A 24,280-nucleotide genomic window follows, 5' to 3' on the forward strand; every position below is an offset into this window, starting at 1 on the left:
TGAACAATTAGCTGGTTTATGCCAATTTGACATTTTATTGAAGTTACAAATACTTTGATATCCAAAGACTGTGTAGTGCTTCTCCAGATGCTTATTAACCATAAGAATTCACAGATGTTTGCTTATCTTTCTGCTGAATGTCCTCCAAAATTAGTTGATCCTAGAATAAGAATACAAGTACAAATGGAAAAAAAACTTGGTGAGACTAAAGGAAAACTTTATTCATATAACTTATTTTGGGAACTTATGCAAGGAAAAGAAAATTAATAAAAAATTAAAAATACAACCTACATAATTTGATGACAACTTTTCTATAGCTATTTTCATGAATGTAAATATGCTCCTTTGTATTTATATAAAAAATCAGGTTTCTCTTTCCCATAGAAGCATTTTTGTCATGTTCCAATTTCAGCTATGCAAGGCAATTTCCAAAGCCATTGTTCTGTATATGAACTGCAATTAACTTGCAAACATACAGCTCGATGAAAATTAATCCTTAAGTTCAATACAGCTTTTTAAACTTTAATTTCTCCTAATGTAGTGTTGCTCCTACATTATTTAGAGATTCTAACAGGTTCAGGCATTATTTCATATGCTGTATCACTGTCCAGAAATTTCACAAGTAAAACAATTATGAGGTGAGCTTCCACAAGCTGTGAGCCTTCATAACTGACCAGGAGTGAATTTCTTACAATATTCTTATTTTGTTTTCATGAAGTTTCATGAACTCAAAACTGCTGTGGATGGGTTACTCTCGGAATAGAAAGATCACGTTTATTAATATGGACTAAAAAAGTGCTTTAGGGATGAAAAAAGTTTTAACTTGTGATGCAAATTCTGCAATACAGAGGATTAGGGTGCAAGATGCAATTGGCCAGGGTGCTAAATAACCTCATCTAGGTACCTCCTCAGAACCAGGACTGAAAAAATCACGGGATTGAGAAAATTACTACTGAAGTCTGTGATGGGATAGTAGGTAATTATAAAAGAAATAAAGTTAATATGACAGAATATGGGGGAGAACACTAGCAACAAATGTTCATAATTAATATCTAAGCCTTTCCCTCCTAAACTGAAGATACAGATCATAGGACAGAGAAGTAACACGTAATGAATAATATTATTTATAAAACATAAAAATAAAATATTAGGAAATGTTTTTGCCTTAATTTTCTTCCCATCATTTCCTTATCCTTTGCTTTTTTGTTTAGTCTTTTTGTTGTAACTATGCAGAACATCATCTTTCTACTTCTCTTGCTTTGCAGGAGAAATAGCCTTTACTGTCCTCTCACCTTTCTCCTTTGGTCCATCCTGCTTCCTCTTTTACACTAGTATTTTGCAGTCTTATCCCAATTCTTCATAAATTATTTACTCTGCTTCCTCTATAGCCTTTGCTCTGTCCCATGCACCGTTCTGCTCTCCTTTTCCACTCCCAACCACTTTAACATTCTCACCTTTTTCCCTATTCCTTAACACATCTTCCTTCCTCTTCTCTGTCTCATCCTCTGCTCATTCCCTATTCATTGCTCATTTTCAGAATGAGTTCACTGATTTGTTCATTTCCATTAACACTCTCTAATTCCTAGTAACTGGATAACTAATACTTCACTTCTTACTCTCAGAGTACTGCAGTTTCCTTCTATTTCCTTTTTTTTCCCTGCTGGATGCAGTGAGGTGGCAGCTCTCACCCACGTTCTCAATGTGCTCTTCAGTCATGCAGGAACTGTCTCCTATTCATCTTTTTCATTACAGACATTTTTTTACTCCTTTCCCATGTGTCAACTAAACTATTCTGCTTTATTAAAGGACTCCTGTTGAATATCCCAGTCTTGCTATGACTCCCACTGCACTTCCTCCACTCACGTTTTTCTTTTCTCTACTCCTTAACCTGAGATTTGTTGCACAATTAGTTTTTGCCAAATTATTGTATCTTTTACATTCTTTGGAAGTTGTGGGTTTTTTTTCTAGAAAACATTTATGGACATTATCAGATTTAAATCTCTGTTAAAATATTCTGAGGTGAAGCAATAACACATTTTCACAGCAAATACTCTACTGGAAATAAGACTAAGGCAAAATGCAATCATAAAGATCAGCATTTTTCATATTTTGCTGATAGCCTACTTCCAATTTTGAAATATCATCTTAATGTTGCTTAATTTATTTCTAATCTACTGTCTCCTGTAAATAAAAAATCAGCTGTTATGCCGAAAAATTTTCAGGAAGTGTTAAATGTTATCTTATAAATATACTTGCCTAACTGTTGCCTTTGCAGAAGTCCAGAGATGGTGATTGGATGTCTTGCAGAAAGCTGTGGGGAAGGTGATGTAAGTGGATACAGCTGAGGGGTTCTTAAATCAGAATTAGCCCATGATCCCCTTCTACTACTCTGTGATCCAGATGATGACGGACATCCATTAAGAGATAATCCTATAGGTGTGGATCTGTTGATGAAATGAATTCCTGCATGTGATTTGAGGCTAGTGTCATAATGATACCAGAGATTTCAAGATTACCTAAATTCGCAGAGCTAATATTTTAAAAGAAAATATTACCAGAATGACATAAAAAGTTATACGAGAATCAAAGATGGAAAAAAATAGGTACTTTGTTACATATATTTTAAATTTGTCTTTGCAAATACCTAGGAAGATATATCTGGCTTAATGATTATAAGGAAAAAGAGTTTACTTTTTCTAGAACCATTTGAAGTTATTTCTTCATGTTAATAACTCTCACAGTTTGAGATATTTTCAATTTTTAAATGAAAAGCCTGAAACACCTGCTCCAGGCCACTGAAAAGTTTGGGTTATTCAGAGAATAGCTCTTGAATAAATATTGTGCTGTCAGCTCTGATTTTTATAAGAAGGATAAAGCAGAGACATTGTTACACTTTCTTACTATAAAATTACTACACCTTATATAGAAGTATCACGACTGCAGATGTCCACAGCTACAGAAACTCAGACTATCTCTGCGTATTTTTGAAAATAGTGATTTCTAAATAAAACCTTCCACCAAGAACAAACACATTCATGTAGATGATAGCCAGCCTGTACAATAACATTTCTTCAGGCACAGAATATAACATTTAAATGTACAGATTAACTACCTTGTAGATCCTGCTCCAGTATTTTGACTTGACATTATTAGAGATGACTGAGAACTTTTGTAGGCTACACTACCTGTAAGAATCAGATTTATGAAAACAGGACCAAAGGGAATTACCCATTTTCCTTAAGAGACATCTTTGGAAACAAAGATTAGTACTTTAATTGTATGATTTGAGATAAATTCATGGTTGGTTTATCAAAGAGTTAAAAATGGTGCACAATTACAAGCAGTCAATGAAAGACATTAGCTGTCACAAAAAAACATCCCTGCATCATCCTGCAAATCTTGTTCTGAGTTAAACACACATGTTGGTTTCTTTCACCTTCTTTCATTTATTAGACTATTACTAGACTATCAAGATAGCTGTGCTGAGGTGCTCCAGTTCTTCAGCTAATCCTTTTTTGCCCCATCCACCTCTGAGAAGGAAATTTTCTTTAGTGCATCATTAAATCCTTGTTTCCACTTGCCCTTCCTTTTGCACGTACACTTTGATTCATTCAGCTTTGTCCACTGTCAAACTTTATGGGCTGGTTCTGAAATGTGCTGAACACATAACTGCTCTACATATAATTTTACTGTCTAATAAATATCTATTTATTTTTAGACACAATAAAAAAACCCAGTTAACCTCAGCTCCCTTTATCTTGTTATGCATAAATTTATAGGCAAGCATGTATTTAGGGAGGATCTGAGCACATAAATCACACATAACATAGAAAAAGCAATTTCTCCTCCTTCATTGAAATTGCATTGCAATTGCATTTGTCTTTGTTTCAGGACATTTACACCATGTAAAAACACAGGACTGCTAAAAGCTGTGGCTGGAGATGGATTCTATGAACTGCTGAAACCAAGTAAAAGCCTGCCTGGGAATGCACTGTCACAGAAACATGTTGAATGTAAAACCAAGAATGAGAGGGACACATGAACAGCAGACCTGCAAAGTATCAGGAATTCTGGGAAACTCCTCACAAACAGTTCTCAAGAGGCTGCACTGATTTTAGTAGGCTGTTACTCATGTCTTATTTGCATCTGAGTGTTACCCAAGCTCTGCAACAGCCCAAGAATGAAAGAAAGTACTGGCAGGTAAAAGGTCTTAGACCCAATTACAGTGATAGAGTGAAACAAACAATCACTTTTCTAAATAAATTCCTGATCTCCACTCAACTACCTTACTTCTGTTATTAAATACTTTTTTAACTTCCATTTAGTTTCCCCCTTCTTCCTCGTGTGATTTTTCATATGACATTATGGACAATGTTAATCTCTGTTAACTAGAAACAAATACAATTATGAAGGTTAAAAGAGGGTCAACAATGTATATTGCAAGTATTCCTGTTCTCTTCAACCATACACATTGTTACAGTATTTTCCTTGCAGCTGTTGACTTGGGCAAAAATCCTTTTGGCTACAAGTAATAATTTACAGAACAGAAGAGGTAAGTACTAGGAAGACACTTCATACTTCATTTTAAGCATTTCCCATCTGCTGGACTGATGTCTACTTGGCAAGTTCCTTACACCTTAACACAATCCACAAGGTTTTTTTAGTAAACTGCTAATGTACGGATTTTAATTTATTCATCCTTTTAATGTAACAGAAATGTTATTCAGCTGCAAACTTTACTTTTACTCACCCATACGCCCATCCTGTGGTGGAGTTAGTACTGATAACCTTGTGGGACCAGATGGTGTCTCGAGCTAAATGAATGGCAAGTCAATAACCACAGTGTAATAAGTATACTAATTATAAAGGCATTTTAAGCAATAGTGTTACAGACTTCTGGAACTCTCCACTGTCAGTTTTATTCATATCACTAAAATGTAAAACCTAAGAATTAAGTTACTATTTTAAGAGACCTATGGGCAAGGGGGAAGTACATGTATTTTAGTTTTATTCTTATCTGTCACATTCAGATAAGAAACATATCAGACACTCCCATTGTTTCCTATGCTGAGATTCCATTCCTAAGCTAGCATCTGTTCCTGGATGTTACCTCTCCTAATCAGGACACTAATACAGTGAAAAGCTCCTGCTTTCATTCTCATGTTAGCAATGTCACTCAAAGTTTGCAATTCCCCACTCAAATATCAAAGTTTAGCAGTGCTTTCAGACCACTGGCTCCACACCTGGCTTTTTCTTACCAAGGGAAGATACTACACACACTTTGATGCCCCTGAGCACAGACAGAAGCAAGATCACATGGACAAGCAGCAAACAGAACCGTTTACAAAAAGTGAAAGATAAAGACTGATTTTATTTTTGGATTAAAAAAACCCCTTTTATCTATCATAAATGAAATTTCACAAATGTTTTGAGAGTCAGTGTGATGTGAAATTAAGAGTGCCAAGTGATTCACCTTTTGTAACTCCAGACATCTGCAATGACAGTATTTACATCCTGATCCCCACAAATTCCCTTTATGGTCATGGAAGAGAAACAGGAATGAGGCCAGAAAGTTTCCTTTAGAAAGAGATGAATCACACATATTATAATCCATAGGTTATGCCCATGGGCCTAACCATGGATATAGGCCTATCTATGGATATAACTTATCCATAGGTTACAAAGGAAACCCTGAGATGCTAGCACAAATCTGCACTGTAGCCACCCACATGAGATCTGGTAAAGGTGAAAATCTTACTTATATTTCCATTCCTTTAATTGCAACTCTCAGTTGCATGGATTAGCAACATTTATTTTTTAAACAGATGTATTTTTGTAATACAAACATACTGAGATTTTAAGAATTTTCCATTTAATTTGCCATCACAAGTTCAGCATATCTGAAACCAGCATGTACATTAGAAATGTTTTGAAGAGGATGGGGGGAGAATCCTATTTTTTGCAGCATTAAAAGAGTAGGACAAATCAAAAGCATGTATGTGTGTTTATATACATATATAAACATAAAAACGTGTTTATGTTTATATGCATATATAAACATAAAAAACCACTTACTTTTCTCATCGGTGAAGGTATAGGATCAATCTCCATTGACTCCACCCTTGCAAGAAAGGTCAAAATAAGTATGACGTAATAAAAATAACATTTTCATTATAACAACTAAACTTATCTTAGATTTTGATGTTAAATTTGACTAATAATGAAAAAGCATAATGCATAACACATATGAGTATTTAGGACTTATTCCAAAACCCACTAGCAGTAGAAAAATCTATTAACTGATTCTGAGCTTTGCTTTAGACATTTACAGAGAAAGTTATTTTATGATCAGCCTTGCTATTCTTGTATTTAAGTCTGAATAAATATGCATATTTATATATTTGTCACTTGTCTACACAACAAGGAGGATTCCGAAATTTTATTTTTTAATGAAAAAGAAAGTCACAATCATAGGTACAGAAATATTTTCATTTGAGCAAGCTGTATGTTCATTTTATTTAAAATTAAAATTAAATGAGCCTTACTAGAGTTCATCCCATCTAACTTTAGACAACTACAGTGTACATATAGGCACACAAGTAATTTAGTTTTCTCCTATAGTAAATGGAAAGTTTCTCACTAATTAACGTATCTACTAATTAATCTATCTCTCTAGTCTATGTCTATCTATCCATCCATTTAGAAATTCTTTAGAATAAGGTCCATCATGTCTTAGATTTTTTCCAGTGACTACGAAGACAAACTATACAAGTAACTATTAAGTACACTTGGATAGATAAGACATTCCACAGTTCTTTCATATATAAACAGTTTGCAGAAACAAAACACAAAATCAGAAAATATTTTAAACTCATTACAGAAAAAACGACTTTCTGTATAAAACATCAGTTAAGATTTTCGTTGAAAATTAACTAATTTGTACCTACATTTCAGAAGTGGAAGGATGACTAGAATGAAGAGGATATGGAGAATAACCATTCTGTTTTCTTGAAGGAACTGAAGTCATTAAGAAATTTAATATTAGAACATAGCTATATCCAGTGATAGGTATTCCATAGTTAAGATCTTAAACCAACACTTCTTACTGGAAAATGGATTTCGGCTTGTACTGGAAAATGGCAGTTGTGCAGTTTTTTCAGGTGGTTTCATACTAAAGGAGAAACAAGAAAAAACAGATATAAATTGAAAGTTGGTTGCATTAGTTTAAGTGTCTAGTTGATCAATGAAGTATAAAATCAAAGCATTTTATCCATCAATAGCTGGTTTTAACACGAAGCAAATTAACAAACTGCCATGAAGCAAATTCAGAATTTATTTGATAAGCTAACTTTTTCTCCAGATCATGTTTGTTCCCTAAAGTACTTTGCCATAATGTCTGTAGCACTCACTACATACCCAACAATATCCAAACAGAAGTTAATTTTTAGTAGAAATAGAAAAGATGTGAACTATGTTACAAAACCCTGGTCATCTTGTAAAAGGGCTAGACACCAGGGAAGGTATTATAGTACTTTCCAGGCTGATGCTAGAAAGCCCATTGCAAAATACACAGAATGGTTATGTAACTGCAAATAAAAATTTAAAACTGATTATCTGTGTCATAGACTTTACTGAAAGTACATTTTTAGAATAACCACTGAGTTGAATTTTAAAACAAAAGGATTTCTTCCAGACAGGATTGATTAGTGTGAATAAAATGGTTCTGGTGTCAGAAATCGCTATTCATGTATTTCTGTAAAACTATGTACAAATATATGAGAAAGGTAAACAAAGTACAACTTCTTTATTTTTTTAACAATTAACCTTTCTGTTGGCTGATTACATTTACTTTTGCTGCATTAAACCACTTACCATTGTATCTGTTGTATTTGTTGTGTTGCTTTCTTGAGGGATTCTTCCAGCTTTGCTGCCTGTGAGATAATCACAGATTTAAACAAAATCTATTTGTCGTGATATACAACTTCATTTTCATCCAGTTAGTCTTCTGAAGTGTTGAAAGGCTGCTTTCTATTGGTTTTAATCTTAAGACATCATTGCTATTCTAGATTTATTGGAGCTGTTATAGCTGTAATAAACAGTCAGTCTGGAAGAGATATGCTTCTGTTTGGCAGTTACAGACTTAGTTTGATTACGTTCTGTTAAGTGTGCTGGTAATACTGGATAAATGAATACTAAGAAAAGTGCTTAAAAATAGTTTTGTTTTCTTTTTCTTCCTCTTTTCCATATCTGACATAACAGCTAAGTTATGTTTAATATGGAATTATCTGAAAAAGCTACCAATAACTGTATAAAATACCAAATATGATGTTCCCATATTTCTCATTTAAGATTTAAAATGTACTCAGTTCATGGAAGCATCTATTTGTAATAAGCTTAAGTGAATAGTATCTCCTATTATGTTACAGACACAACCAAAAATATCTCCACTAAAGAATGTTACGAGCTTGCAAAATTGAAGAATATTAAGATCAAAAACATTAGGTCAGCTCCCTATTATGTGTATTTTCTACAGTCTTTCATGACATGATCTTATATTTTATGAAGGATGTAAAAATTTACTCAGGAGCCTCAAAACTGCATCTATATTTTATCCTTAATTTCCATTATGTGACCTTAATTCTTCACACTATTCACATTTTGATTTGAAGGCAAATTATGAATTTGCTTAACTTCTCATTCTTCTCCTCATAACATTATTTGAGTCCTTTAATAACGTTACCTGATATACCTTTATAAAATCATATCATTTGTGGGAGATATTATGCTCTTTTTGCAGATGTAAAACTCTGCAGAACAGATTAAAACCAAAATGTAATTTACATAAGATCTGTTTTTCAGTATTCTTTTTTCTTTTTCCTAATGACAGCTGGGTTTGATTAAGAAAGTGGCCAGTACAGATGTCAGGAAGAATGTACTGTCACTCTGTAGGACTGGATAATTTTAAGATCAAAATGCCTTAAAGAAGGTGAAGGACTATTTGCTTTTCAGTATTTTGGGGTCCTGGCACAACACAAGGTCTAGACTTGCCAGGAATATGGACACAAGTTCCCACATCACACACTATCACCTGCACACTGGTATCTGCACAACTCCCCAGATCAGCAACAAAGCAACTTTTATGAAGGTCATGAGAGCCTGTTGGTTGACAGTGACAAGGATCACACACTAGAAATAAGGAAGGGGACCATAAACAAGACAGCCAAAGCAGGAGAAAATGGAATTTCCTCATGCAGTACTGTACCCTTCCCAAAGGCCAAGACCCACAGAGTGGAGAGTGGAAGAGGCACTTGTGTCAAAGGGCAGATTTGTCCTTTGTCACCTCCCCAGGCATCACTGCATCTGCCAAACTATTTATACTGTAAAGCATTCTTGCTCCACCCTTTTCCCACCCACCTTCATCTCAAAGCCAGCGGCAGGAGGACTTCCCCAGCTCCTTCAGACTGTCTCCCAGTAGCTCTGGAAGGGGGAGCATTGCTAACCAACACTCACAGGGAGGGGATGGGTTTATCATTGCACAGGGACACTCTTCTCTTCCTTGTTCACCTCAGCCTCACTGACAAACCATTTCTCCACCAAAACAGCCTCACCAGTGTTACTCACAGATGCTCACAGGGTGTTTAAAACAAACAATCTCTCCTGACCCTGATCCAATGCAAGCAGTTCTAACATACTAACAAATGCATAAAATGGACAAAACAACAAAACCACCCAAACCAGTGTGCTCACTGAAGCAGCAATAAACTATATTTTCAACTGTTCCAGTACTGTCACTTAAACACCTTCCTTAGGTCAAGCAGCATCCTTGAGTACTTTAAAACCACTGTTAAATTCATGTCTCAACAGTAAATAACTTAGAAACTTACCATCAAAAGGTATCAAAACTCTCTTCTTTGGAGATAACATCTTTATTTATGCTAAATTCTATTAAGAGATTTATTTTACTTTGTCTAAAGGTTTCAGTTTTACCACCTGGAGTCAGCACAAGAGATCAGACGGGGAATGAAATCAGGGTTCCTCCATGGCCTGGCTTTGAAAGCAGAAGGACAAGACCTTGAAAAAAAAAATACACACCCCACAGTGTTCTAGGACTGATCCCAAAATGCAAAGAAAACAGGGAGGAATGAGCCACAGAGCACTTAAGTTTCCAAGCTGTTCTATCCATGACAACCACACCAGAAGTTCTCCTTACACACAGAATGGCCAACTGATCGGCTGTATGAGTTGGCCTCTGTCCCATGGTGCACCTACTGATGGGTCGAGTCACCAACACTGCCAAGTAGCTTTCAGGGATATCCCTGTCCATGTCCTTAGACATGAAGGAAACAGCCAACTATTTTATCAAATATTTAGAAATAGCTGAAAAAGGAAAAAGAAACTTCCACTCCACAAAGGAAGAAGCACAGTCACAAACTCAGCACCTGTTCTCCACAGAATAATTAATCCTATCCTTCTTCCCACTGAGCTATCCTGAATTCAGGGTACTAGCCCTCAGTCTTGTTCTCATGCCAAGCTCAAGCTTCTCATGTCCCTAGTCTTCCTTCCCTCTAGGCTTATCTTCTAGCACCACTTTCTCCCCACCTCTTCCACTTTCCCCTCCATACAGTGAATTGGTTTCTTCCTTTCCTGTCCTTTGATTCTCCATTTAATCTTGGTCACCCCACAACTAAAATATTTTATTAAATAACAGTAATTACAATTAATAAAGTCCTCACAAAATGTATACAATTAAAAACTGGTATTTATAATGACAGAAATGAGTCAATCCTGATTAATTATTCTAAGCATTCCAATAAAAGATTAATACAGTTTCTAAAAATAAACCAAAGTAACAAGGCAAACATAAGAAAAAGTAAGAAAATCACAATTAGAGTTACCTTTTGTTTGTAGTATGCTAATAAATGCTTACGGTGTTTTTCTTGAAATTCTGAAATCTGAAAACAAGTACAGTTACATTAAGCTTCATATAATTACATTTATATACCTCAGCAAAGAAGTGATGGAAGAGAACTATTTCACAGTATTCAAGGTCTTCTATATTTTAATAAGTAGTTACCATATCTTCTTTCAGTCCTTTCCAAAAAAAAATACCCAAAACATTTTAATTTATTGTCATTGATAAAGTCTCATAAAGTTTATTTAAACCTAATATGACCTACCCTAGAGTTGGTAGATTCATTTCACTGGATTCATATTTTAACACTATGTTCAATAAAAAGGCAAAGACATTAGAAAGGCAGTTTAGCTGCAGTGTTTCTTATTCATTAGTGCTAAGCAAACACATAAAATTAATGCCAACATAAAAGTAATCTGTCTTACTGGCAATTATAACATGCCTTGTAAAAATATCCTCTTAATTAAAAAATAATTGTTAGACACACTGCCTGGTGATGTGTAAGCACTTCTGGCATCCAAATGAGGATCATAAACCATGACAGGTTAAAAGTAAAAACAGACAAGGCAAGACAAGAGCTTGAGGAACAAATTACCACAGGCAATAACTTCTAATAAATCTTCTCACATGTTACAAAAGTGCCAGAAAATGTGTAAGAATAGAGACAACCAAGAAGAAACACTCTAAGAATATAAACCCAAAGTGGAGTATCCAACTGAAAAGGTTACTTTTTATTCACTGTGGAAGAGCCTGGGGGTTCCCATTGAATACTCATCAAAGAATCAGTGTCTTCAGAAGAACTGATGGAAGAAAGATCCCCTCAGAAAGTGATGGCTCAGAGTTGCCTCCCCTCACTCAGAAATGTGTTCTTGGGTCTAGGAGAAATCTGTGAATATGTCAATTTAGAGCTCAGTACCAGTCAAAAAGAAAATCAGATCTTAGCAATGGTTTAAAAAGGTATAGGGGACATCATTATTTCCCTTTAAAAATGCCTATTACTATATCCTGAGTCTGCTTAACATCTCAGAAAGGATACAGCAGGTCTGGGAACAGTTCAAGATTAATCAGAGGTATGTAAGAGCTTCAGTAAAAGAATGACCACGTGGAATATGAAGCTTCATGGCTGAAAAAAGACAGTTGAAGAAGGGATGCATTAGCAGTCTGAAACTAATGATTAGCACAGATGGAGGGTACTTTCCTCCAGAATGGGATTCAAGAGTATCAAACGAATCTAGCAGGTTAAAACCTGAAAAAGGAAACCCTTATCACGCAGTGAACAACCCGTGCACCTCCCTTCAACAGTATGAGACAGATGCTAAAATTCAGAAAACAACTTGACAATTATGTGGGGAAAAATATCCACCACAAGCTTCTGAAAGCAAAGGCACCAACCCCACCTTGAGAAATCCCTGTGCCACAAGCTGTTGAAAGTTGGGAGGCTGTTCTGAAGATGTATCACTACACACCAGCCTTGCTCTCACGCCCTTTCCTAAGCACCCACTGTTGTTACAGGATATTAGATTAGATAAACTTTTGTCCCAACAGAGCACAAGCTGCTCTTATGTCTTTTGACGCTGAGAGAAATTTTGACCATACCTCAATGCCTTCATTACACTTCAACGTGTTCCCAATAGCTTATCTCAGGCTACAGAAAACCCACCTTAGTCTTTTCAGATTGTGTCCTCTATTTCCTTCATTTAATAATTATGGAGATTTATATTCAGATGTGATTGATGCTGTGGTTGCCTGCATTTTTTCAGTTTACAGAACAACTGCTGTTAAAAAGTGGGTTTGTAAAGAGAGAGGAAGGCTTCACGTTTACCCTGTGTCACCTAGACACCTGAGGAGGAGCCCTGCTGAGGAAAGGGAACAAGCTCAGCTTTGGAGAAGTTTGTGAAGCATAGAGTAGAGCGAACGTGAATCCATGATCACCGCTGAAGAAAACAGGTGTGATCTTCCCTGGGTTACTTTTCTGCAGATCAGGGAACTCACCAAAAGATGAAACTCACAGAAAGATCAAACTTGTTCGCAGCTGGGTTCAGGGAGAATGTACAAGAAGAGACACAGAAAATGAGGAGGCAATGAGAGTTTGGACGCATTCATTTTACCCACACAGCTCCTAAAGTTCTTGACTGGAAACTAAGCCTGAAGGAAGGAGTCCTACGTGGAGTTTGGAGAAGATAAGGAGGAAATTTACCTTGGAATCATTTAATGCATCTATCTGAACAGAAAGGAGACCTGTTTTGACTTAAAAAAAAAAAATAAAAAGGGAGAGAGAGCACAGTCAGCTCAGAACTGTAGCTCACTCAGGTTTTCACTGTGTAACTTTTTGTTGCTATAATAAGGGCACAATATCTGGGCATGTTTAAGCTTATGGCAGATCTAATTTTTCATTGCATGGCATTGAAAGTGATTTTACACCATTAAAATAACCAGACTAGTGCTCCTTACAGAGAGTTTGAAAAAATAAGCAGTGACCATAATTTATGCCTTTTTAAGAACTTTGAAACTGTGGAATTAAGGAATTAAAGATGGTATTGGACATACATTCATTTTCAAGCATTCAATCATACACTTTTCCCATTCACATAAAAATCAGTAGGAGTTGCTGATTATTTTACAGAGCTAAGAAGTTTTAAGGCAGATTCACCTGTGTTATTTCTTTTGAGTATTTATTGCATAACACATCCACTCCCATGAACAGTGCCTGAATATCAGGATTTATCTACGAAGAAAAGAAAGTATGCCAAGGTTAGCATTTTTATTTGCAAGTTATATTAAATAAAGCATTTTCTAAAGTGTTGCTTAAATTCGTTGATGTACACAAATAAAAAAATAGACAAACCATGAGTAGGATAATACAGAAATTGAAAACAAGCCCAGTTTTCTCTAATGCCCTTATCAACCATCTGGAAGGCGTTTGTTTAAATATATTACATACATATATACTTATTCTAAGATAGTAACAATTTCCAGAGGACATTCAAGGAAGATGTTGTGGCTCCTGGAAGAGGCAATGCCTCCAGACCAACAGCCAGGTTTCTGGCAACCCCTCTTCAGCCTTATTGGTTCTCACCATTCCCAGCCACATGGGTGCATCTTATAATCAGTTTTGCTTCATAGCCCTTTTTCAGAATAGTTCCAATACTGACTGGGATCCCTCTGTCTCTCCTACCCACTGGGTAGCAGAATGCCATTGTGGAATAAGAAAAGAGCCTTTAAATCATAGCTGAATTTTTCAAGTATTTTATGACTTGAGACTTTTAATCAGAGATCATGATGTGGCTTCACAAATGGCCTTCTGTGCTTTTAGAAAATTCTCAGTAAGTGCTCTGCACCTAACCCATCACTGTAATAAAGATATAGTTATTATTTATGGTGAGAAAAAAATGCTGCAAAATATAAAGTGAATTTCAGAATGACAGTGACATTTGAACATCTATCCAAAACTACAAAGTGGTGTAGAAAACTTAAGTGTTACTTTAATCCAGAATACATGTGTTCTTAATTAGTTCGTACAAAAAACAAAGAAAATACAACTCCAAAATAGTTACACTAGTTACAGCACTAAGTTAAAATAGTTAAACAGCTTTCAAATGTAATGAATCTAGGAGAAAACAATCTACCTGGAAAGTTCTCTTTGATGTATTGTGATTAAATAATAGAAGGTAGGTTTACAACTAGCCAAAAATTGAATAAAACCCCAAAAATAATGCCAGCATACTCAGATAAAAAAGGAAGGCATCCTTCATGTACGGAATCACCTTTCAAAATCCATTCAAAAAGAACTGAAAATGTTGTAGACAAAAGGTAAATTAATCCCAGAAGCACTAAAGAATCTTGAAAAGCTCAAAAAATAGAAAAATTTCAAAAGATGAATTACTGAAAGAAATAAGAAGCAAGCCACCTGTGAATGAAGCATAAGTTTTCTGGGAGTCTAAGAAACCAGAGATGAGTGTTGTCACTTAAATTAAAAACAGTGCATTGAAATCAAAGAGTTAGGCTTTGCTCCACTTAGAAATGCACAAACATCTAGAGAGATAGAGACAGTATTTTTACCTACACCAAAAATATTTTAACACTGGTATAAAGTCAAAAATCCAAGACTAAATAACAGCTGTATTTGTCAAACCAATTTGCAATGTGTGCTTAAATTATATCTTTTTAATAATAAAGGGAAATTGAGTCTCTAACGTACGAGAAATAATTATGTGAGGAGCTAAATTAATAAACCTGGATTTGCAATAGATTTGTACCTTCTGTTCTCCATATTCTGACATCAGCTACTCTGGTGCCCTGTACTCAGTTCACCTGGTGGCCTGCACTGTTTCCTCACTGCAGAGCCGTGCCCGCGGCTGCCAAACGCGCGTCTGATCATTGACGGGCTGTACCTGCATTCCCCTCACCAGGGCAGAGCAAGGAAAGCTGCTTTGCCCTGCCTTCCCCAGCTACTCATTTTTACAGAACCCACGGGAGGTGATTAACTGCATTTGAGACCTCCTCTGCTCTTTTGAGTTTGGTTGACATAAGCCAAAGCGTTCAAAAATTTCCATGGGGTGAACTGACAGAGGGAGAAAGAGAAAAGCAGACAGACAGACAGCACAGTTCAATCTATCCGTGGTATTTCAGTAAAGAAAATACAAACAAGGCGATAATATTTCATCTAGAAAATTAATATATTCATAAAAGTACATTTAGCATCTTTAAATAAAATGTATTCATAAGAGCCAAGCTCTTGCAATCTATTTAGGATTCTGTCAAAGTAATGACCTTGGTTTAAGTACCTATCAGATTTTAAAAAAATAAAACCCAACCAGCTTCATGCTGATGTAAAAACTCTTTAAAACAAAGGTTCCTATTAACACTGTTTAAATTTTATCTGTTGCATGGAGGAGTAGCAGATGTTAATATGATATTCTACAATAATGAACAGCGAGATTCTGATTTACCATAACACTTAACCATCCTCTGGGAAAAGCAAGTGGGGATCACGGGACATACAAGGAAGATATAAAGGTGACAAGAATGCATTACGGTAAAGATGAGAATATTTAATGTGTAGATGGTGATTGCCCCAACATACAATTTAATTAGGAGTTCTAACACATTTATAGGACCTCCTCCTCATTGGGAATTCTCCCACAGCATCAAGCTCATAAAGCTTACCAGGTATATTTCCACTCAGGTTCCTGAATTATAGAGCCATGACTTTTTTATATGCATCTTTAATTATCATTCCAATCATTTTATCTGTTCTTAATCAAGGATAAGCAATCATCATTAATGTCTTTTTTAAAGAATATGGTAATTTGCTTCCTTTCAGCCCTCCAGAGCAGTGGCAGCTTCTAATGAAACATCTAATATTTTTGTTAGTAGCCCAATCATTGCATTTTTTTAATTCCTTTGGTATTTTTGATGAAAATTATTAAGTTCTGTTGAAATACTGTAATTTAAGACTGATCTAACTTTAAAATTAGCTTTGTTTTGAGCAACGTGTTGGACAAGATGACCTCCAGAGGTACCCGACAACTTAAATTATTGACTGAAATTAATAACAAAACTTGCAAGCCAGAGTAGGTTGAAAATGAAAGCATATTAAAATATGTCTTCTAGAATTTTTAAGAGGGGCTTTTTCATATTTTTTTTAATATTTGATTACTGTGTGCATTGTTCCTTTGTATTATGATTGCATTTTGTCATTTTGTTGTAATTTTTTATTTTTGGTATCATTGTCTTCTTCACTCTAATTCAGTTCTGCAAGACTCTGTGTTTAAAAATACGAAATACAGTGCAACAGTTTTTTACTTTTTTATATACAGCATGCAGGAATAGAAATTTCTGTATTTAGAGATACATCCACTCAGTTTTAAACATACTAAAGAAATCATGCCATTCTTCAAGGTCATCTCTTCAGGGTTAGTCCCAAACTGTCCTCTATTTCCTATACATGACTGCCTTATAGCCTAGGAGGACTTTATGTATTAGCTGTACTGAATTTCAATGAATATTTTTTGTGTTTTTCCTCTATCCTGGTAAGGCAGGCTCTTGTCTCTTAGGTAGGCATCAGTCTGGGAAAATATAAATGTTTTCACAACCTATTTATGAAATCAGCTAAGGAGAAGATGGTTCCTGGGAGAAAGGGAAAACCTAAATATTTCTAATGATTTATCAAGAAAGGGAATTAAAAGCTCTTATTTCTCTAGTGAATAACAAGGATTCCCAACAACATTTCAGATCCTCTCTTAATCACGTGGCCACGAGGAAAATCATTAAGCTTAAGAGAAAAAAAACTACTTGAAAACATTGCTGTGCCATCATGCAGATCTTCTATTCAGTCCATTACACAAAATAATTCATTACAGTTCATTTTCTCTGATGTACAAATGCCAAAACCAATAAACATTTTCCCACATTTTGAAAGCAGTCACTGATGTTACACAGTAGTAGCCAGTCACATTTCTTAAAAAGTTTAGAATCATTTACAGTCCAGCAGAACTTGAAAACCTAAAAAGTCTCCTCAGGCTTTAATTTTCAGAAATACATACAACTAAAAGCTGTCTAGTGCATAAGTATCTAAGACTAACAACGTTTTATCAGTAAATATTCATGTCACCGTGGGCAAAAAAAAGGGAAGCATTTTGTAATGCAAATAATTTAACTGTTAAGCAAACCCCAGATTAATGTCATGCAACAATACTAAAGCTTCATTTACCTGTTTTGAAAGAACTAACGTCTGACAAGCAGTTTTACAGATCAAACATTCCTCTTTTTTGCCTGTAAGGTAAAGACACATTTAAAATATACATCAAACTGAGTAGATACTGAATACCTTGTAAATAGAACTCTATGCCTAAACCTTTGTGTGGACCTTGTGGAAGAAATCTGCAGGTTACACGAGAAATGTGAATAAACATGAATAAAGAATTTGATTCTTTAATAACCATTACACAGAGTTGCACAGGGAATATGTGTGTGAATGTCATCGGGTCTTACTCCCACAAATAAGCACTCATGTAAATGATTTTATGAATATCATTAGTGTCAAAGAATGCAGGTGACTTTTAGTTCCGTTGATTTAAATAGGACTACTTGCCTGGTTTAATTAAATGTATGCTTAAGTGCACTAATGACTTACAGTCAACCAGATATATGGCTTTTTAGACTGGGGCACAGTATGGTTCTCTCAATAAAATATATAAGACCTTAACATCAAAGAATTAATAATTTTACCTTGTGAATTCTTCCAGTGAGAAAGTAATTTTAAAAACTGTATCATTTTTAAACTGTGACTTTGATTATTTGCAAACATACTAGAAAATATTTATAGCAAATGCATATTATTACAATATTTATCACTGGTAATTTTATTAGCTACTTCCTTTCTGAGGATTCTGTGGATCAATGTTTATAAACATCGCTTAAGAGTAAATACATTTTAAACCTGGTATTACGATTATTATTGAATTCCCAGCAAAAAGATATATAGATATATAATATATAATCTCTCAGGCATTATTCTGCCAACCAATATTAAGAGCAGAAAGGAAAGACATTTTATGATCCTCCTTCTCCTTAAAAGCAACCCCATGAACGCATCTAGTCAAAAGTTTTTAATTCTGAAATACTGATTCATAATTTCTTCTGGGTGCCCTTAAAAAAAAAACCCCACAGGACATTTAGCATGATCTCAAAGGGAAAAACGCTGGTATATGTCTGCTGCTCTTTTCTTTTGAAAAACAACTTCATTATTCCTCTGTCTTTTCCACATATCTTTGTCTGAGCACATCAAGTTCTGTTGAAATACTGCAATTTAAGACTGATCTCACTTTAAAATTAGCTTTGTTTTGAGCAAGGTGTTGGACAAGATGACATCCAGAGGTCCCTGACAACATATTCTTTGACTGAAATTAATAACAGAACTTGCAGCCAGACTAGGTTGATAACGAATATCACAGAATATGACTCTGGAATTGTACACGACACGAGAGCTTCAAAACATCACCTCCAACCCTCCCTGACGCTGCTGAAAAATTTTCAGGAACAATACTGACCTTTAAAACATCTTAAGACTACTTGCAAAGACTACCCTAAACAAACCCTACGCTGTGTAAATTACCCATTCTCAGGATGAAAAAGCAAGTCCTTTTCCAAATTAGCCAGAAGAGAATGCCTTTGTTTGTTTGTTTAACTACCTTATGAATCATAAGCATCCAGGATAGTTTTATTAAGGCCTCCGGTTTCCCGTGCCCAAGGCCTGCTCTCAAAGCCAGACTCACCTGGAGGTGGACACTGGCGGGCTTCAGTATTTAAAGAAAATCAATAGCAAGGACTGAAAAGGTTTATCAACAACATTCGACAGACGTGAAGGAATGCTCAGGCCCTTGTTTTTTTTTCCACAACGAGTCAGAAATACGAAGGATAAGGTGAGAGGGTGTGCACGCCAGCACTGGCCGCTCCAGCAGCCATTACCTTTCTGGAGGCAAATCTCACAGAAAACGTGGCCGCAGCTGGTGAGGCAGAACCGCGGCGTGGGCTTGCGGGGCTCACAGGAGCAGGAGTTGCAGAACACCGGGAGGGCCATGGGCCGGAGGGGCAGGAGGGCCCGACAGCGAGATGGGGGCCGGGGCTGAGGAGGTCCCTCCTCAGGGCGAGCCCCGCAGGCGCCGCTCCGCCATTGCCCGCCCGCCTGAGGCGGCCCCGGGTGAGGGGGCACCGCCCGCCCCGCCGCCTGAGGGGCGGCAGAGTTCGACCCTCACAAACCCCTCCCCAAAAAAAGTTGTATTTTCTGGCCTCTCGCTACCAAACTGGAGCGGTGCCCGCGCAGAGGATCCTCTGCGAGATTCCCCCTCCTTTCCCCAAAGATTACTAAAAGCAATAATCTTACCCTAAACGCTCAGAATTTTTGATATAGAGGAATTTAAAATCTTAGGAAATTTCTTTTTCTTTTTTTTTTTTAGATTTCTGGTTTAGATTTAGATCCCTTAGTGGGACTTAACTAGGAGAAACAGAGCAGCTACTACTGCCAGCATGAACTCGCAGGAATGACGCAGCTGGCAGCAGGTGAACACTTCTCACAAATCAGTCCCTCCATCTCTGATCTCTCAGCTTACATGCTCAAGGCAAATCTAAAAAGTTCCCTTCTAAACATGAGCCTGGGAACAAAAAGAAATAAATATGGAAAACCAAGGACTCCAGATTAGTTTTATGACATATTATAAATTCTCTTCTCCGTATTAGCCTTTCCATCTTTTATCTTCCTTCCTTCCCCACCACCCAGCTCCTGCTTTCCTCCTAGTAACTCTTTTAGCATCTCACCTTCCCCTGCTCACAACCCCCTGTGGGTATTCAATCATCCCAATCCTGACTTCAACTTAAAATGCTGCCTCAGTCACTGAGTCCTTCTAGATTTAGCTTTACATCAGAGGGGGGGAGGATTGATAAAAGATGGGGTAAAAATGTAAGGGGAAGACAGAGGTTGTGACATAGAGAAACCAGTGTTAGGATCCGAGTAGAAGATGAGAGAAGCTAGAGAGTTATATACAAACAATTTTCTCACAGGTGCGGGGTTTCTTTGGCTGTTCAATGTTACGTGGTGCGCAGTTTTTGAATCTGAGCTTGACCCTCATAGCCTTAAAGGAAGTTGTTTTTCTCACCTCTCACTACCAAAGTGGAGCAGTGCCCATGCAGAGGGTCCTCTGAGAGATTCCCTCTCCCTTTCCCAAATGTAGGGAAGTGACTTGGGATCTCAGTGCTCCATGCAAGAGCTGCAGCAGGAGCCCCATCCTCCTCACTCCTCCTGGGCCAGCAGGTGTGTGGAAAAAAGTTGTGGTTTCCACTCCCTTAAATGCAGGAATCCAGGAAGGTTGTTAATTTGCTGTCACAGCTTTGCTATGGCATCTTTCAATGAGGAAAAAGAGCAAAACAAGGAGTTTTGATCTTCATTTCTTAGACAAAAAAACCCAAAACCCAAACCCATAGTTTGCTAGTTTCCCTTGATGAAATTTTTAGAAAAAAATTCCCTTACAGACCTAGTTGCAGTGCAGGCTGTAGCTCTGGGTATGGCAGAGCCGCAAACTGCAGAGGAGGAACCTCTGTCTTTTAATTTCACGAAGGCTACTGCCCCCAAAGTGCTTCCCAAAAGAGTTACAATTCAGCTTCTGCTTTATAGAGTTAATTAAAAATCTCGAAGGCGACTCAAAACATTTCATCAAAGCAAAGATATTTAATGACTATTATTATTATTATTATTATTATAGATAAAGAATGAAGCACTCTCAAGCTGTATCCAAGGCTCTGAGTCTCAGTGCGAGTTTGAGTATAGACCTAATTAATAGAGAGAAATACAATCAGCCCCTTTATAAATTCTGATGTAGTGGCTGTCCTGGTTTAAAAGCCTAAGTGTATTGTGAGATGAATTAAGTTTGGCATTGGGATGTGGTTAGAAGCCTTACACTAAATATCAGCTAAAGTCTGAAACACAAGCTTGTAGCAACACTTTATTAAACTTTTTTCTTGGACTTCATATGCCATATGGTTGTAACACATATTTCCTTCTTTCCTGCCACCAAAGATACTTTTAGAAGACAGATTGTGAATGACTGATCTATGAAAGTAAAGTTAATAAAACTTATTTACTGGTTATTCCAAGTGACAACTCTAAAGTCTCAGAATTTTTAATGTAGGACACACCTCAGTGAGTAGCTTTACAAGATTTTATTTTGATTGATTTGGTCTGTAGAACATTGCTTTTTGTCTCTACTTTGTATCAGTTTTATGGATTCTCACAGCTGTATTTTCATTACTGTACTGGAAATGTAAGTGAACTCATAGGGCAGTGTCATTTCCTCGCTGATGAAAACAACAAGTGAGAAGATAGAAAAAAGAAAGAAAGCAGTGCCTTTAAAACAGTAATTGTTTACAGATATTCCAGCTTTCACTACCTTTTAGATAAGCAAAGGGTCTGGAAAGAGAAGTAGGAAACCAAACCATAATATTCTGCTATCACAGTGCTCTAGAATCTTCTTCAAGTTTCATGTTTTTGTATGTAACTACCTCCAACTCCTCCTTACACTACTGCTGCTTTGTAAGGCTAATTATCTGGATTTTTAACCAGAGCTTTTGACTTCTCATTGTATGATACTGTAGTTACACTGCTAGTTGTACATAAACTAGGTAAATTAAGTCATAAAGATGTATGCAACCAAGCTGCAATAAGTGAAATGGAAAATTAAGTCAAAAAGTGGTAAGTTCCTTAGGCTGTCATATTACAGTTGCTGAATAATTAAAATAATAAAAATTCTCAACACAGAAACAGACTGAAGAATTTTCTGCAGGAATGAATTAAAACAAAATGTGTAGGCATTGTTTACAAAAAAACCCTGTAATTTGGTTTATTTTGGCATACTTTATAAAGACTATAATTTACATGAGCAACTGTGGGAGATGTCTGATCACAATTCTATAGCCTAATCTGGAAGTGAAAAGTAAGTACAACTCCAAATTGCTTGTCTGGGTCTCTCTCTTGCATGATAATTGCTGCCGCCACTGATCAGTTAAAACTTTGAATATTTTGAAAGAAAGCAGTCACAATTACATTTAGGTGTTACCCATATATAGATTGAGTTCAAGACACTCTCACCAAGTTAAGCACCACAGGGGATATGGGTTATTTCTCTGCCTACTATCTGAATCATGGTCAGTCTGAAGTGCTGAACTCTTTGTGGTAGTACAAAGTAACATCACTAAGCAAGTAGATAAATTTTAAATCCTAGGAAACTTTTTTTTTAGATTTCTATTTTAGATGTAATGATCCTGAGCTGAACTTAAATGCTGCCTTAGTCACTGAATCTTTCTTCTAGATTTAGCTTTACATCTGTATAGGGGGAAAAAAACTGATAAAAAATTGGATTAAAGGAATAAAATGTAAGGGAGTATAAGAGGTTGTGACATAGATAGAGAAAACAGGGTTAGAATCAGAGTAGAAGATGAGAGAAGCTTGAGAGTTCTATGCAACCAATTTTCTTTTAGTTACAGGGTTTCTTATGATGTTCAGTGTTACATGATGTGCAATTTCTGAATCTGTGCATTTACTTTACAGAATTTAAACAAGCTTCTTAGCTATGAAGAAATCTCTGAGAGATTTGATTTGCCAGATTCCAACGGAGACGAGGATCAGTGTTTGTACTATAGCCCACCACAAAATATTGCTGTTGGTTTCTTCACTTGTCTTCCGAAATTTTTCTTCACGTTCCTGAAGAATAAAGGAAAAGCATAATTATTACCTTTTGGCATCTACATGTTTCGTGCTGCTATCCAGGTAACTAGACAGGCATCCCTCTTCTGCACACTGGTGAACAAACACTTCTTTTCATGTTGATAAAAATGGAAGTTTGTATTTATCCATATGGTGGGTATCTTTACAAATCAAAACTGAGAAGCAGACACACTGTATCCTCAAGCTGAAAGGCAAACAGAACTTCCTTTATTCACAGAAAATATATTGTGCTAAATATGTTCCATTGATACAGGCTTTAACCTTTTTAGGTTTGCAGTCACATATTGCTGTCAAGAACCCTTTTGCAGCCAAATTTCTATTTTTAGGTAACTAGTCGATATATTTCAAACACAGTCTGACCGCCTGCGTACGAATGGAAAAGTGAAGAGAACAGGTTTTCACTTGTTTGAAGGAGGGCTTTATTTCTAACTGCATGGAGATTTATAAATATACACTCAGTCATTTCCTTCCCCACTCCAATAAAGTTTATGCACATAGGACCAGCATGGAAACAACAGCTGGAGACATCACCCACAGCGGTACCTGCCACCTGCTCAGCTGCTGGGGCTGGCTCTGGCCAAGAACACTCTTATTTGGAAACCTCTGCTTTAAAATAACACCTGCTGCTATAAAATAACACCTGTTGCTATAAGCGTGAGTTCTCAGTCATTAATTAGTTTTTAGGTTACTGCTTAAAAATATTTTGCAAAGTAATAGAGACAACTTTGGTTAAATACCAATAGATTTTTATGTGTTAGTTAAAAATAACACTGCAATTGAATAATAAACCTCATAATACTTTGTAAATCAATAAGCCTATGTACAATATTTTTTAACGTTTCCATTAGGGAACATACGTACTCTTTCATAGTCTTGTTCTTTGGATACGTGTTGAATTTGCTCAATTAGATGTTCTAGTCTGATATTAACTTCATCCACTTTTTCTTTGGCTTGAACAGCAGATTCATCAATAAAATGCTCTCCAACTCTAATGTCCAAATGGATACGCTGAAAACAGAAAATATATGCTCATTTCTGTGTCTTCTGCGCTTTCAAAATTCCTAAATTCAAATTAAAAATGAACCAATGGATAA

General features: G+C 36.2%; 2 protein-coding genes and 1 long non-coding RNA gene across 7 annotated transcripts in view; 1 reads left to right on the plus strand and 2 right to left on the minus strand.

Moving 5' to 3' along the window:
- RNF212 (ring finger protein 212) lies at window positions 1–19,615 on the minus strand. Its single transcript, XM_032686517.1, has 12 exons — window positions 19,382–19,615; window positions 17,625–17,686; window positions 13,563–13,637; window positions 10,896–10,952; window positions 7,873–7,931; window positions 7,107–7,171; window positions 6,948–7,017; window positions 6,076–6,121; window positions 4,751–4,814; window positions 3,113–3,185; window positions 2,257–2,444; window positions 1–160 (listed from the first exon to the last, which is right to left on the minus strand). The coding sequence occupies exons 1-12, from the start codon at window positions 19,491–19,493 to the stop codon at window positions 123–125; spliced, it is 909 nt and encodes a 302-aa protein (XP_032542408.1). The 5' UTR covers window positions 19,494–19,615; the 3' UTR covers window positions 1–122.
- Window positions 19,024–24,280, plus strand: part of LOC116786153 — a 15,472-nt gene continuing 10,215 nt past the window's right edge. The window contains exons 1-3 of one of the 5 annotated variants that reach the window (XR_004356842.1): window positions 19,024–19,335; window positions 19,870–19,972; window positions 20,471–22,022. This is a non-coding gene — a long non-coding RNA (uncharacterized LOC116786153). The other 4 variants (XR_004356840.1, XR_004356843.1, XR_004356841.1 and 1 more) reach the window with 4 other exon arrangements.
- The window catches only part of LOC116786152 (transmembrane emp24 domain-containing protein 11-like), a 5,630-nt gene continuing 4,202 nt past the window's right edge, over window positions 22,853–24,280 (minus strand). Inside the window, exons 4-5 of the mRNA XM_032686518.1 lie at window positions 24,048–24,194; window positions 22,853–23,162 (exon numbers count right to left, since the gene is read on the minus strand). Of these exons, the coding sequence (XP_032542409.1) occupies window positions 23,013–23,162; window positions 24,048–24,194 (297 nt within the window). The 3' untranslated portion in view covers window positions 22,853–23,012. The remainder of the gene's footprint in view (window positions 23,163–24,047; window positions 24,195–24,280) is intronic.

The sequence above is a fragment of the Chiroxiphia lanceolata genome, chromosome 4 (assembly GCF_009829145.1).
Source record: "Chiroxiphia lanceolata isolate bChiLan1 chromosome 4, bChiLan1.pri, whole genome shotgun sequence".
In the NCBI taxonomy this organism is placed as follows: Eukaryota; Metazoa; Chordata; class Aves; order Passeriformes; family Pipridae; genus Chiroxiphia; species Chiroxiphia lanceolata.

Bases quoted from the DNA above. Each gene is read 5' to 3' on its own strand.
- RNF212 (XM_032686517.1), bottom strand. From the start codon at position 19,493: ATGGCCCTCCCGGTGTTCTGCAACTCCTGCTCCTGTGAGCCCCGCAAG. The intron at 13,638-17,624 runs GTAAATGAAGCT...TTTTCTTCGTAG, and splicing joins CGTTAGTTCTTTCAAAACAG to ATAAATCCTGATATTCAGGC. The intron at 161-2,256 runs GCAAGTATATTT...TTCTTATTCTAG, and splicing joins TCTGCAAAGGCAACAGTTAG to GATCAACTAATTTTGGAGGA.